The sequence below is a fragment of the Haliaeetus leucocephalus genome, unplaced genomic scaffold, assembly GCF_000737465.1.
Source record: "Haliaeetus leucocephalus isolate CR32 unplaced genomic scaffold, Haliaeetus_leucocephalus-4.0 Scaffold198, whole genome shotgun sequence".
Classification (NCBI taxonomy): domain Eukaryota; kingdom Metazoa; phylum Chordata; class Aves; order Accipitriformes; family Accipitridae; genus Haliaeetus; species Haliaeetus leucocephalus.
This window is the reverse complement of record NW_010972634.1, coordinates 330,372-344,261: the sequence shown is the minus strand read 5'-3', so window position 1 is coordinate 344,261 and position 13,890 is coordinate 330,372. Positions and strand designations below refer to the sequence as shown.

The following is a 13,890-nucleotide window of genomic DNA, read 5'->3' as shown; positions in this document are numbered from 1 at the left end:
CCCATCCCTGTCCCCCTTGTGCCGCTGGGGGGGCTTGGTGGAGAAATCCGGGAGTGAAGTTGTGCCCGGGAAGAAGGGAGGGGTGGAGGGAAGGTGTTCTGAGATTTCGTTTTATTTCTCATTTACCTTACTCTGGCTGATTTGTAATAAAAAGTGAGCTAATTTTCCCTAAGCTGAGTCTGTTTTGCCCGTGATGGGAATTGGTGAATGATCTCTCCTGTCCTTATCTCGACCCGCAAGCTTTTTGTTATATTTTTCTCTCCCCTGTCCAGCTGAGGATGCGGGAGTGATAGAACGGCTTTGGTGGGCACCTGGCGTCCAGCCAGGGTCAACCCATCACAGGGGAGCATTTCTATTCCAGCAAGAAGCTGAGGGATCTTGATTATCTGTTCTGCTCCAGGCTTGGCAGTGGAGAACAGTGTTTGCAACGCTGCATTTTTGTAGCATACTTCAAGTATTTATATTCAATAGCTTTGTCTTGTTTTCATTCCCAGTTACAGCTGAATTAAAAAGAGAAACCTTGCTTTTTATTGTAACCCTGTTTCTTCCATGAAGTGATTCTTGACCTTGCGATCCGATTGCTCACTGAACTTAGTTGCCTTATTAGTTGCCTTGTTAAATCTTACTTTTCTTTCTTCTGGGGAAAAATATCTTCCGCTGATTAGTCTGTCCTTAAGAAAATGATGAAGATGGTAATAAATACCTATTGCTAATTAGTCCTACCTTCAATTTGCAGTGAAAAAGTTTCAGGCATTTTTAGGATCTTTCATCATATGAAGTCCAATAGAATTCTTTGTTTAAACTAGTAATAGTCTCTTCTGTGTAGATCTTGCTGTACAGCAAGATGGTTTTGAAGGCCGTGAAAGGGATTTTCACTATATGATTGCTCTTGTCAACTGTCCCAATCCAGACGGCTGGTGGAAACGTGTTGGAATATCTATTCAGGAACTTGGGTCTGATGTTGAATCTATTGATAGTTGTATTAGTGACCACCTACTGTTAGCACACCTGTGCATGGACCTTATTCTTCTGCACCCTTGGTAGCAATAAAGTCTAAGTGTCTAATAAAGGTTATTTCTTCAGTGGAAAGCATCTGTTCCTTGAGACCTTATGACAGTCACAGTGGGCCTTTCAGGACCACATTCCTCCATACCTTCTTACCAGTCTGTAAGGAAATGTCATGGTCACGTTTCTAAGGAGAGGTTGAGGGCTAGGACTCTGTCTTCCATAGAAATTTTCTAATTACCAAGAACAAATTGTATCACAAGAGCTGAATGTAAAATTAAACCAGGTGGTTTGTTGTACTGAAATGGCATGCTTGGGCAGTTGTCTTAGGCCATAAAGCACTTTATATTTGTGAACATGTAAGAATTGCGTTTTTGCCATCATCTATCCTGTTAGGGATAGAAAATACAGAGTCAGGCTATGCAACTGTGTGGCAAAGAAGCTAATGGGGAAATACTCTTCGCTAAACTGTTGGGTTTTCCCGGCACTGGAGCCTAGGCCTTAATTAAAGTGCCCCTGCTCTTCATTATATTGGTAAAACTGCCAGGTAGTGATACATGCATGCATGTTCACTTGCAGTTGTGCTGCAATGGAAAAATCCTTGAAAGGCTGCTCTTACCAGTCAGCATTTGTTTAAACAGTTAGAAAGTGTCCAATTTCCCAAAGCTGTGGTATTTAGAGACACTTCTACATCAGGATGTAGAGGAGCAATCAATGAGTATCACCTTACCTCAGAGGAAGCATTGAGTTCTTTGTGGCTTGTATGTGGGCTACACCTAGTGACCAAAACCTATTATGGTGCTGATGGTAGGAATAACCTGAGACTTGATGGGCCCCCATCACTCCTCAAGAGGCACATCTGGTCTGTGTGTTGCATGGAACTGTTGGGACTGCCAGCTCAACCCCATTGCTCGCTGGCTTCTTGCCTTGTTGGGAGACTTGGCACACTGAACTTGGGAGGAGAAAGGGGCAACACTACGGTTGCAGGGGGAAGCCCCTGTTGCTACAGTGTAGGGTATGGATCTGTAGGAAAACTGTACGAAGAAGGGATAAAGATGTGCATTGCCTTTCAGCTGTGAGATGCCCAGGTAAGCCTTATACCTGTGATCTGGGAGTGCTGCTCTGCTAACAGGAGCGCTCTGTATGTTGGTGAGAAATTCATGTATTTTGGTAGTTAATGCAATAGGAAGCTGCTAATCTTATTAAAAAACCCCCACCTTAACAGCTACACACTGGGGCAGGCATGGATTTGAAAATTGGTTGTGGCACACATGAAGAATATCAGCTGTTCATTAAAGCTGTTTTATACTTTTTTGCTTCTAGCTTCTCATATTTAACAAGTCTGCCTTTCTTGTGAAGGAGAATATGAAATACCTGTTATTACTTGTACTGTTTGACTGGATTACCATAAGGCTCTGGAAATTGGGAGGTATGCTTTGTGCAGCCATCTCAATATTTAAAGTATGTGGCTAATGATTGAAAATGCTAATGTAGTTGTACATGCACATTGCAAAATATTTGGTAGTTTCCTCTGAGAGTAAGCAGGTTCAAGGTATTTAAAAAAAAAAAGACTTACTTGAATTTGAATGTAGTTCAAGATCAAGTGAAGGTGATCTTTGTAGTTATACTAGGCTAAGCCATAAGGTAAACAGCTTAACTTGTCAATGTATTGGTAGCTTTTATTGTTTCATGTCATTTGCCTTCCTCTTTGCAGGTCAGTTCACAATGCAATTGATAACCTTTCTGTAGTCATTTACTACTGTGCCCTAATCATTCCTTTCAAACCCATGACTCAGTACAAAAGAATTCAATATATGATCTAAAAACAAATAACTGTTCAAAACTATCTTTTTATTGTATGTACAAAGGGAACAGAGCAAAAAGCTTCCACGTATGCAGTAGAAATTATATAAATGGATTTAAAAAAACCCTTTTGCTCAGATCTGAATTAAGTAATTTCTTTTATTAAAACTTGTTCGCTGCTGGGATCCAACATTTGCACAGCGCAGGTTCTTGGCTCTCTGGGTGCATCAGCAGGTTCAGGATGTCCTGTGTCCCTTGGTGGGAGTTGTAAACCAGTGTGTCTGATCACCCGCACAGTAGCAGAGCAGCTCCAAAGGAGAACCAGGGCTATAACATATAGACGTGTAATTTACATTATTTGAAGTGCAGGGCAGTTTGTAGCCAGATGCATGCTACATGGGCTTAGTTCGAGGTATGAAGTGGCTCTTGCAGAGCCAGGTCAGTAGTGTTGGTACTGTGCTCCCCAGCGGGTCCCTTTCTCAGAGGGTATGGAGGTGTGGGTGACTCTGTGTGGCTTTGTATGGGGCTCCTTCACTGGTGTCCCCACTGTGTCCCCTGGCTCTTTGGGGTACTGGGAGAGCCTGTGATGAAAGCTTCTGGACTAGGTGCTTGTCACCTCATCTGCTAAGTACATAGTGATATGTAAGTTACCAAAAAAAAAATAAATTGCCTGATTCAGTATATCTGTTCAGAGAGGAGAACAGGTGGTGTGTGTGTGATGGGTATACTGATCCCTGTAATAAGCTGTTCATGTTTTCACAGAACAACCTGCCAGCTGTACAGTTCAATAGACCACACAGTTTACACCTGAAAAATATGCAGGTCTTGATTTCATTTCCAGAAAATCAGAAAAATGGGATGACTTTAGCTAATAAGCTGTAAATGTCTCAAACAGCAGCTTTGTATCATATTGTATGGCTGGTTTTGATAGCTCCATCTTTCAAAGGTGGGGCTTCTGAAATGATTAAAGGGTGCTTTTGGGGAAACCAGGTAGAGATGTGAAATTCTCCATAGATCCTTGTAGCACATTCAGCAGCATCCCTGTGTCTGAATTTCTGAAGTGTGTGTGTGTTTGCTGACTTCTCTCAGATACCTGGGCAGTCCAGGGGACCTCCCCTGGGAATGTGTCTTTTCATCTATCTGCCTAGAACTAGGTATTTAAAGTGTTGCTTGTGCCTTTCAAACCTCCCAGAATGTACTTAATCTCACATTAATTACCTAATACTTGATTGCTCTGAAAGGTATCTCAGCAACATTTATAGTCGTATCCTTTTATTTAAGGAATTAAAAAAACAAGCAAAACAATACCTAGGCAACTAACACACAAGTGACCTGATCTAACCAGTATTCACCTCGGGCAGGAAGGGTTCGACAAGTGGCATGACCCTCTTGATTTGGTTTTGGCTCGTCATGATGGTTCAACATTTAGCATCAGCACGATGCTGCTGCAGTAATGCATTTAATCTCTGAGGTCCGTAAGAACATTAGAGGTGGGATCATTCAGAAAAGAGCCTTTGAAACTGCAGAAGCTCGGAAGTGAAATGCAGTGAAGCCTAGTTAGCTTTGGATGATTAACTTTTGAGGGACTAGATAAGACCTGTTGTCTTTTAATGTGTAATCGTGTCAGCTTTTCAAATTTGCTTTTGTCGTGAGTGAGCTCCTGTGTGTCCTTGTTGGAAAAGAAGAAAATTTTTATCTTGTCAGTATTTGTGGTGGCATTTTGTTGTGTTAGTACTGATTCTGGAAATGAATGAGCACAGCTGTCTTCTGTTCTACTATTTAAGGTGGAAGTTTTGACACATGAGGACTTAATACTGTTTGACAGATTTTTTAAATTTTTTTTTCCTTCTTTCCATGGGTGATAACACTCTGAGCAACATGACTGTTAAGTATTTCTGCTGCCCTCTGAGTCCTGCCACTGCATTCCCTGATCTCTGCTGTTTCCCTGTAGATTTAGGGTTCCTCCAGCTTTTTTTTCCAGAAATAAATCACAGGGAGAGGTGGGAGGGATGGAGAATTCATCCCATAGCTGAAAACAGATGGTTTTGAGTCCTTTGTCCTGGCTTTCTTATTGGGGAGAAAAGGAAATAATATAGTCTAAGCTTGCTTGTTTAACAGTTATTATAACTTACCTTCTTTGAAGTTGTTAGAGGGATTTTTACATGAGGTTTGAAGGTTGGCCAGTTAGGCTTTGCTGTAGGAAATGTTTCTTCTTATCCCACTATTTCATGGGGTTTGGGTTATCTCTAGCTGAAAGCCACGTTGGTGCTTAGGAAAATAAATTTTGGTTAAAAGAAAGTTCATTTCTTCTATATCCAAAGTGATATATCAGTAGTCCTAGGAAGAGTAGGAACGATCTGCTGTTGAGGATGGGTGAGCTGATGCAGAAGTTTCAGGGTTAACTCGAATCTACTGACATTAAGGAGAACTAGAATTTGCCTGAATGATAAATCCCATGTCTGTGCTTCTCCACAGTGCCTTTTTTCCCCCATGGTGAGACTTAGCTTTTGGGGTTGTGCTAGTGAATTGTTCAGTAACTTCTTCATTTTCATCTATGGTCAGATTTACTTAGAAGGTTACAGCGTGGGCAGTTCAGTAGCTGAAGTTGACACATCTCTTCAATGAACCCTGCTCGTGTTCCACCTAGTGACAGCCACTTCTTCTCATTTGTAAGTGCCCCATAAAGTGAATACAAAACCAATCGCCAGCAATCACTTTCAGGCAAGCTCTTAATATTTTATGGCAAAGTTCTATGCACAGTCTCTTCATCTCCCTTTAAAGCTGGAATTGAGATTCTCCCCCACCCCCGCTCAGTGTGCTTTCCCAAGTCATTTACTACTAAATAAAAGGGAGGAAAAAAAGTGAATTGAAATATCATTAGCAGTTGCCAGAGTACAATGTTGAGAACTTTGATGCTTCCATGTAATTCCGAGTCATTGACCGATTGTAAAGAAGATTGAGTGTGGAAATGTCAGGGCTTCTGTTTAATATTTTATTAGCCTGTGCTACTGTTCGGAATTTATCAGTATTTTGTTGATTGTGCTTTGTGCTCCTGTCTTTATCAGAAATATCGGGGCAGTAGTAACCTTTGCCTGCATACATGCTCTGAAGAGGCAATCTTTTGCGATTTCCCCATAATTAAAAATATTGCTGTCGCTGTTTTAACCTTGCTGGTGATTTTTATTGTCGTTATTAGATGATATGAAACCACATGTGAACTGGAGTCATGACCCCAGAGACTGAACAGGGAGTGCTTGAGTAGTCTTAGATATCCAGCACCCGTGAGAAACCAAGTATACTGTGTTAAAGAGCCTATTGAAAACTCAGGATCGTATTGTATAAGGAAACAGTTTTAATCCTCGTTAAAATAATACGGTGGGATAGCTGTGAGTGGGAGAGGTTTATTTTGTCTCCCAAGGTGGTTTGGCCTGTCAGCATGAGGATTTCATGAGACTAAAGCAGGTGAAATAACTCAAGTTACAGTGTGAATGAGTGCCTTGTTTATTCCTTCTTTTCTTTTCATTAGATTTTCTTTCCTTGTTCTTTAAATCTTCTGTGTGTGTATATGTGTATATGCTATAATTTGTTTCCTGTTTTGGAAATGTATGTCTTGCTGGTTTTTTTAACTAAGATGTTAACCATATTTTTTGTTATTTACTTCCATGTTAAAATTCCTGCTAACATCAGCAGGAAACTAAAGCCAAACCTTGCTTAAAGCCAGCACTGATCGCCAGAATGTTAATTTTTTTTTTTTCTTAGCAGCTCTGAAACCTTTTTTTGGGGGTGGACTAGATATGTGAAATCCCTCCCTGTGGAGTGAATGATGACTATGTAACACTTGTTTTGGAAACTCCAGCAGCATATTTATATTACTAGCTTCCTTGCTTAGTGAACTATAAAATACAGACCACCATGTTTGGAAGCAGGCGTGTGTATAAGCGCAGGCAGCTGGGACAAAATGAAAATGTGCGACAGCTAGGTGATACTCCCCCAAGAGTGCTAGAAGAACTTGAATGAAATAGCTGAAGTAACAGCTGGTACATCTTGGTTTCAGCCAAGAAGCTTGTGGGGGCTGGCAGGTGTGATGATTTTAAAACAAATCATCAAATAAAGGAAAAATGAAAAAAGCAGCTCCAGGAGAGAATGGGAATTACAGGCCAGTCTTGTAGAAATAATGATTGAGACTAGCATTGATAAGCACCTTGATGAATATGATATACCAGAGTAGTGTCAGTATGGCTCTTTGAAAGGAAAACATACTTTTTGGAGCTCTTGGGAGAGATTAGCAAGCATACAAATAGGGTGATCTGGGAGACACAGTCATGATTTCCAAACATCTTTCAACAGGTTTCCTTATCAAAAGAAATCAAGCAGCCAGGGTTAAGAGGGAAGGTCCTTACATAGGTAAAAAAAAAAAAAAAGAATAAAAGTACGGTAAATGGAGGGTAGGGTTAGATGACTGATTTTTCCTAGCAGAGGCAGGTCTTTAGTGGAGATAGATCTGCAAGGATCAGGGCTTCTCAGCGTGTTGTAAATGATGAGGAAAGAAGAGGTAAGAAGTGAAGTGGCATTGCAAACGCAGCACTTTTATTCAAGATAAATAAGATAAATTGTTTCTACTATGAGGATTTAAAAGGACTGTGTGGCACTAACTGGGCTTGGAAATTGCAGATATGTGAAATAATCCTCATGGTAAAAATGATCTTGTAATCATACGTCAGATAAGGTCTGAGATAACTCACTGCTCAGGAGTTGAGTTTTGAGGTTGTTATAGTTGTCTGGAAGTATCTCCAACTTCTGTAAGCTAACTAGAAAAGGTATTAGATGTTGTGAATTAAAAAAACAGAGCATCATAGGTGCAGCATGGATTTATGGAAAGGGAAGAGAAAGGGGTCAAAGGATCCAAAAGTTTTACAATTTTAAAATGAGGGAAGGGGTCATAAATAACAAGGGGAGAAATGTAAGCAGAACCACTGATGTTGGAGGAGCTGGAAGAGGGTCTATAGTGAATGTATACCTCTTGGTGCAGCAAAGGCATGGGTGGAAAAAAACGCACTGTCTTCCATACAGAACCCCCCTGGGGTTTTAATGCTTCTTTGGAACAGGAAACAAGGAGGCAGGTTTCTGACTTTTTTTTTTTTTTTTTTTTTTTTAAAAAGGGGTTTTTTGGCTAAGGGGAGAGTATGTGCATGTATGTGGATACATGTCTAAGGAGTATAGTCAGAAGAGCTGCAGGCTCACCAGGGAGCAGGACGGTGCAAGGTGTGTTTCAGACTGCACAAACACCATGGCTGTATGGAGCTGGTAGTACAGAGCCAATCCTGTGTCTGTACTGAATTCTGGCTTATCTGATCAAGGCTTATCTGATCAAAGTTTGAATCTACAGGCAAGTCCCCCAGTTAACCATTTTTCGGTTGCTTCAGAATTTAGGTTGGAGCGGAGGAAACGCCTCCTTTTCAGGCCAATCAAGATGTGCCTTATCTGTGGGTAGACTTTACTGGCAGCTAGAGTGTGGCCAGACACCACCTCTTGTCTCACGAAAGCTAAATGTGTATTTACATCTGCTAGAATAATTGACCTGGGCTTCTGAGTGCCAGTTGGAGATGGTCCCAAAAAGACATCATCCTTCTCTGGAGCAAGGGGCAGGTTTTCATATTGGCTGATGGTTTCTTGTGCACCAAGTCAGCTCTTATCGTTCCTTTGGTTGACCAATGTGTAACCTTTTGTTGCACCAACTGTTTTCATTTTAGGCTTTGTTTGTGGTATGAAACAGTGGCTTAATTTGCTGGCCTGTGTGCTGAGGGAGTGTAATCTTCTTTTTGACTAGTTGGTATTCTCGAGAATTAGTAATAGCAGTAGTCCTGCTTATAATTTGGACTAATAAATTGTGGAGGGACAACTGTTTTCCTCTGACTGAATTGCTGTCTTCAGACTAAACTTTGGTAAATGCTGATGTACCTTCCAAACAGTTGAACCATATTGGGAGGCGGGGGGAAGGCAGTATTTTGCTATCAAATTATGATTCTTATTCTGGCATGATACGCAGTTAAAAGCATTGGTGGTCGTAGAGGTAGGCAAGAAACACTCCTTAAAGTCCTGCACTGGTGGTGGTGTGCTAGGGAGGGAAGCAGTTTGCGTGTTAAATCAATTTGCTTGTGTAGGCAATCCTGTGGTTGTAGCTAGGTCAGAGGGTGGTAGGGGTTTACTGTAGTTTCTTAATGTGCCAGTAAGTTTGTACTTAGACTTAATTTTCATCTTGAAACTGAATTGTCACTTATCCTTTATTACAGCAGTCAGAAAAGGTTTTTGATCCTCAAATCTAGCAAAATTAATGCTGAAAACTTTAAAACTTTCCAGGTCTAAAATGATGATAATGTGGGGGCTTGTCTTTGCTGCACTTTGCATTAATTTAGGCAGAAGCTTATTAAGAAGACTTAAAAATATCTGTTGATTAGCTAAAGAAAAAGGGTATGTTTTAATAATAAATCATTGGTCTTTGTAAAGTGAATTGTGTCCTGGATGATCTCACTTAATAGTTCATTATGCTTTGTCCATTCAGGTACTTTTTGTGTCTGCCAGGGAACAACCAAAAAAAAAAAAAATTAATGACTCTAATCAATCCTATTTAAACGCAGCTCAGCATCCTGGGAAAAGCTGTTATAGTATAGCCGTAGGTTTGTACTAAAGCAAATTTGTGAAACTTGTAGTAAAAATTTATTTGGTTAAAAGGAACAAAAGTGTCTCAGGGAGTTTTTCCAAACAGCCCATGATGGGGGAATGGCTATGTGTATTTGCAACGGATCTGTGTTAACAGAAATAATGAGTTACTGTGACATCCTCGAGCCTTCCCATGTGCTGACAGTGGAAGAGGACTCTCTCACATCCAGTGAAGGGCTTGACTTGGTTTGTATGTTAACAAAGCCTTGCAGCTGGCTTGGTGATTTGCTGCCCTTCTCTCAAATTCCTGATGGGAGGGCACAGTGCTGTTGAAAGTTCTTATATTTAATCCAAAACCTGTATATTAACTGTAGCATGGTCACTGGATCTTTCCATACCTGGGAAGAGCACAAGTGACTAGGCTCACACAGAGTTGGAGAGTTGTACTGAGTATATGGACGCATACTATTAATCTGTCTCTTGCTTTTGTTTACCGTATTTATATTAGACTTTAGCTGTAGCCTAACTACATTTATTACAACTTCTTACATTTTATGTAAGAGCCAATACCTTCAGCTGGGACAAAATTTAGGAAGCTTGGGTGCTTTAAAAGAAGTCTGTAATATACTGAAATTTCCAAACAGGTTTTTATCAAGTATTGGAGTAAAACAAGTTCAAAGTCTGTTTCTTAAGCCTTTGTTGCTGACAGCTGTGCAATATGTTGGTATGTTTGTTTTAAAGCACAGGCTCTTGCTCATCCTTTGTGGTTTTTTCTTTTTTAGTTCAAAACCCATTTCTTCACCTTTGATTGTACAAGTTGGACATGCAGAGACCCTTCAGCCGCTGCTTGCCCTTATGGGTTTCTTCAAAGATAATGAGCCTCTAAAGGCAAACAACTATGTCAGACAAACGCATCGGAAATTTCGCAGTGGACGGATTGTGCCTTATGCAGCCAACCTGGTATTTGTGCTTTACCACTGTGATCAAGTGAAAACCTCTAAAGAAGAGTATCAAGTGCAGATGCTGCTGAATGAAAAACTGATGCCGTTTCATCATTCAAATGAAACTATCTCTACTTATGCAGACCTCAAGGACTATTACAAGGACATCCTGGAAAACTGCCACTTCCAAGAAGAGTGTGAATTACCAAAAGTTAATATTACTGCTATTGATGAACTTTGAGGGAATGAAGTGGAGTGGGTGTTCTGCAAATTGATCTCAGTTCTATTCGACAGACATTGTGAACAAGCACTTTTGATGATTGCTGCTGCTGTGTTGACTTTCTAAACTTGCAGATTTGATGGCGTTGTCTCAGTTAGCTCAATGCACTGTTTGCTTATTACATAAGGAGAATTACAAATGCTGTAACAGGGACATTGCTGAGCATTTGTAACAAACACATGATGCAAGATGAAGCGTACCTGTATTGTTTATATGTATGAATAAGTAATTTCATTGGTCACTTGTCTTACAAATGTGCTGTAGATGGATTTAAGAGCTGGGGCAACTTCTCTTTTATCAGAGCTGAAGGTGTTTGGACTGATTCAGTATTGTTTTGCACTGCCTGTTTTGCTAGCTACTCTTTTCCTGTGGCAGGCATGAAATAATTCAAAACTGTGAGCTTTTTTGTTCCTTTTCCTGAGCTTCTAGGAGGGAGAGGGTACATAGTCCTTCTCCACAGCTGCCCAACTTCTTCCTGGACAGCACCATGGCAACATCTTTTTCTTGGGCATTTAAAGCAGAAGGAGTTGCAGTGTTCCTGCATGCATTATCTACCTGAAAAGGGTCCAGGACTTAAAAGTCTTAGTCATCATCAACCCATCCCGCATAGCAAGTTAGCCTCCAGGGTAAGTAAATTACCTTTAAAAAAAAGTAAAAAAAAAAAAAAAAAAAAAGTGAGGGAGTGGGAAGTAGTTAGTCTTCTTTTAAGGTGCTCTGGGAGATGCAGCAGTTGTTCTCTAGGTAATCTGGTGTGTCCTTTCACTTGACACCATCAATTTCTTGTGTTAAATGTTTGGGCTGGAGCATTCAGGTTAGGCTCTACTGTGGCTATGAACATCGTGGCCCTGTCTGGGTGCTGATACTTTTCCTAGCAGCTCTGGTTGGAAGGGACCTCTGGAGGTCTCCAGTCCAGCCTCCTGCTTGAAAAGTGATTGTTGCTAATCTTAAATCCTGGCAGGTTTTGGACTATAAAAAGTATCTGGTTGAGACTTGACTTCTGCCAGCTTTAAGGCACCAAACATGGTATCACTTATGTAGGCCTTATACATTGAATGTGCCACCTTGTTCTTGAAATGAAGCTGCTTTTAAAGAAACTAATTGTATACAAGTACTGATGATCTTTTAAAGCAGCTGCACTTGAAATAGGTTCACTCGCTACTGAAAGTTGGGAAATATTTTAGAACTCTGCAGTGTGGCAGAAAAAGGAAAAATGAAGGTAATTGTCCAGAAATGTCTGAAATGCAGTCAGGTAAAAATTCCTTCATCCACAAGAAGGGAATGGCTGTATGAACAAGTTGCCCCAAAGCAAATGAGAGTGTGGATTTATGGTGCTGGTAGCTCTTGAACTGTATACTCACACCCTGTAATGAGTGTTCCAGAGCTCACCCCATAAAGTGAGGTGTAGTTTGCTGTGTTTACTGAGGAAGGGGTGAAAAGTTGGTTTAAGTGGTTACCACAGGGTATCAGGTGTGCTATAAACATTTATACCCTCCTTTGCTGCAGGGTGTCTTCTTTTCGTAGGCTCACCTTCAGAACTGGGAACTTAACTGCTGCAAAAACAGGAAAGAGAAAGCCAAACTGGCTCAATGTTGAGGAGTTAAACTTGGTGTATAATTTTTTAAATTTTTCTTGAGGACTTAGGCTTCTGTCACTTTTATACAAGCCATATTAAAAAAAAGCACTTAAGGTTTACATATCTAAGTTATAGAGCAACTGAAAACCTGGGTTTTACTGTTGTACTCCAAGTTAAGGGCTTTTCCTTACGTTGGGATATAAGGCCCTGTTTTGTTAGTGCACCGATTTCTGTGTTGACAAAGGTTCTGATCGCTAAAGATACTAATTAAAACTGGTGGATATTTCAGCATTAACATCCTGGTGAAATACTTGCCTGTGTTAGCTCTGCAGCTCTTTTTCTGAAACTGCTGAAATTGTTAGGGAGGAATATTGATGCTGAAACAAATGTAGGAATATAGGTCAGGATAACTGTCAGACCCAGCATATGACTTCTACTGCTGTATGAGCTTTGCATTTCTTTTTTTACATGATCCTACCTTGAGACTAAGTCAACTGATCATAATTACTGTGACAGGTGCCTGTTAGGAACTTGTTGCAACATTTGAGGCAAGCTACAAAGAAATGAACCTTTGTTTAAAGGCAGTTAAGTTTGGTAAATAGCAGATAGAAGAGTGAGAAAATGTACCTTTGAACAAATATTTTTTTTCTGGGAGTCAGTAATCCTGTGATGATTCATGATTTGAACAGAAGGGATGAAAGCCTGACTATTGGGGATGAATGGAGGATTTCTGTTGTCAGTTCAGTGAGACTGATTTTAAGTCACTGTGTTTGTTAAAAGATACATCCTTCTTCCATATGGAGGAGGAATACGTTGCACTTGACTGCTTTTTTGATCCTGTGTCAGATGAGGTGGGGGAACAAAAAATTGCTTTTACAGCGAAGCATCATTTGCTTCTGCATTACCAAGTTGATTGTATGCTTAAATTCTGTGTGAAGGGCTTCAAGGATGACTCTTCAGAGGCTGTTCCCTATTTTGCCTTGGAGTACAGGTCCATCATACCTCCAGAATAACAGATATATCTTCAGTGGCTGTCAGCAATTAACTGAAAAGGAAAATGTGCTATTTGGTTTCTAATCTGTATTTAAAGGATACGCTGACTCACTCCTTTGGCAGAATTAGAGGCTGGATGTGGAAACTTTGCACAATTGTAGCAATAGAAGTGTTTGAACATGTAAATATTCTAGGCACTTGTTCATGTGACTTATTCTTACCATTAGGGAGGTGACTTCAGTATGATCCTTTTATCTAGTAAATATATAGATTTGCTTATATACTAAAAAGGAAAACTAAAATGGATCAAAGTATTTCCATAAAGTTGGGCACTAGCTCAGTGAGCAGTGCTTGAACAAGCTGCCATATCTCATGGCATTGCAGATTACCATCTCCTGAAAAAATCCTGCAAGAAAAATAATGCTTTCTCTTCTTTCATGTGGCTTTGGACTAAATGCCTCATCTCAGTCATCCGTTGAGGACTTTGTTTGCAACCTTTCTCAAACTGGAAGCTTTCACTGATGAAAAATACTGAAAGTGTTTGTGGATGCTAGCCTTAAATACATTTGAAATGTGTTTTATTTTGTTAAATGCCTAAAGCTTAACTAATCATTCTGGCAAATTCATTTTTTCCTCCT

General features: G+C 40.2%; 1 protein-coding gene across 1 annotated transcript in view; it reads left to right on the top strand.

Moving 5' to 3' along the window:
- The window catches only part of MINPP1 (multiple inositol-polyphosphate phosphatase 1), a 21,134-nt gene extending 8,770 nt beyond the window's left edge, over positions 1-12,364 (top strand). The window contains exon 6 of the mRNA XM_010565949.1: positions 10,248-12,364. Coding sequence (XP_010564251.1) covers positions 10,248-10,647 — 400 coding nt within the window. The 3' untranslated portion in view covers positions 10,648-12,364. The remainder of the gene's footprint in view (positions 1-10,247) is intronic.
- Positions 12,365-13,890: the final 1,526 nt, after the last annotated feature.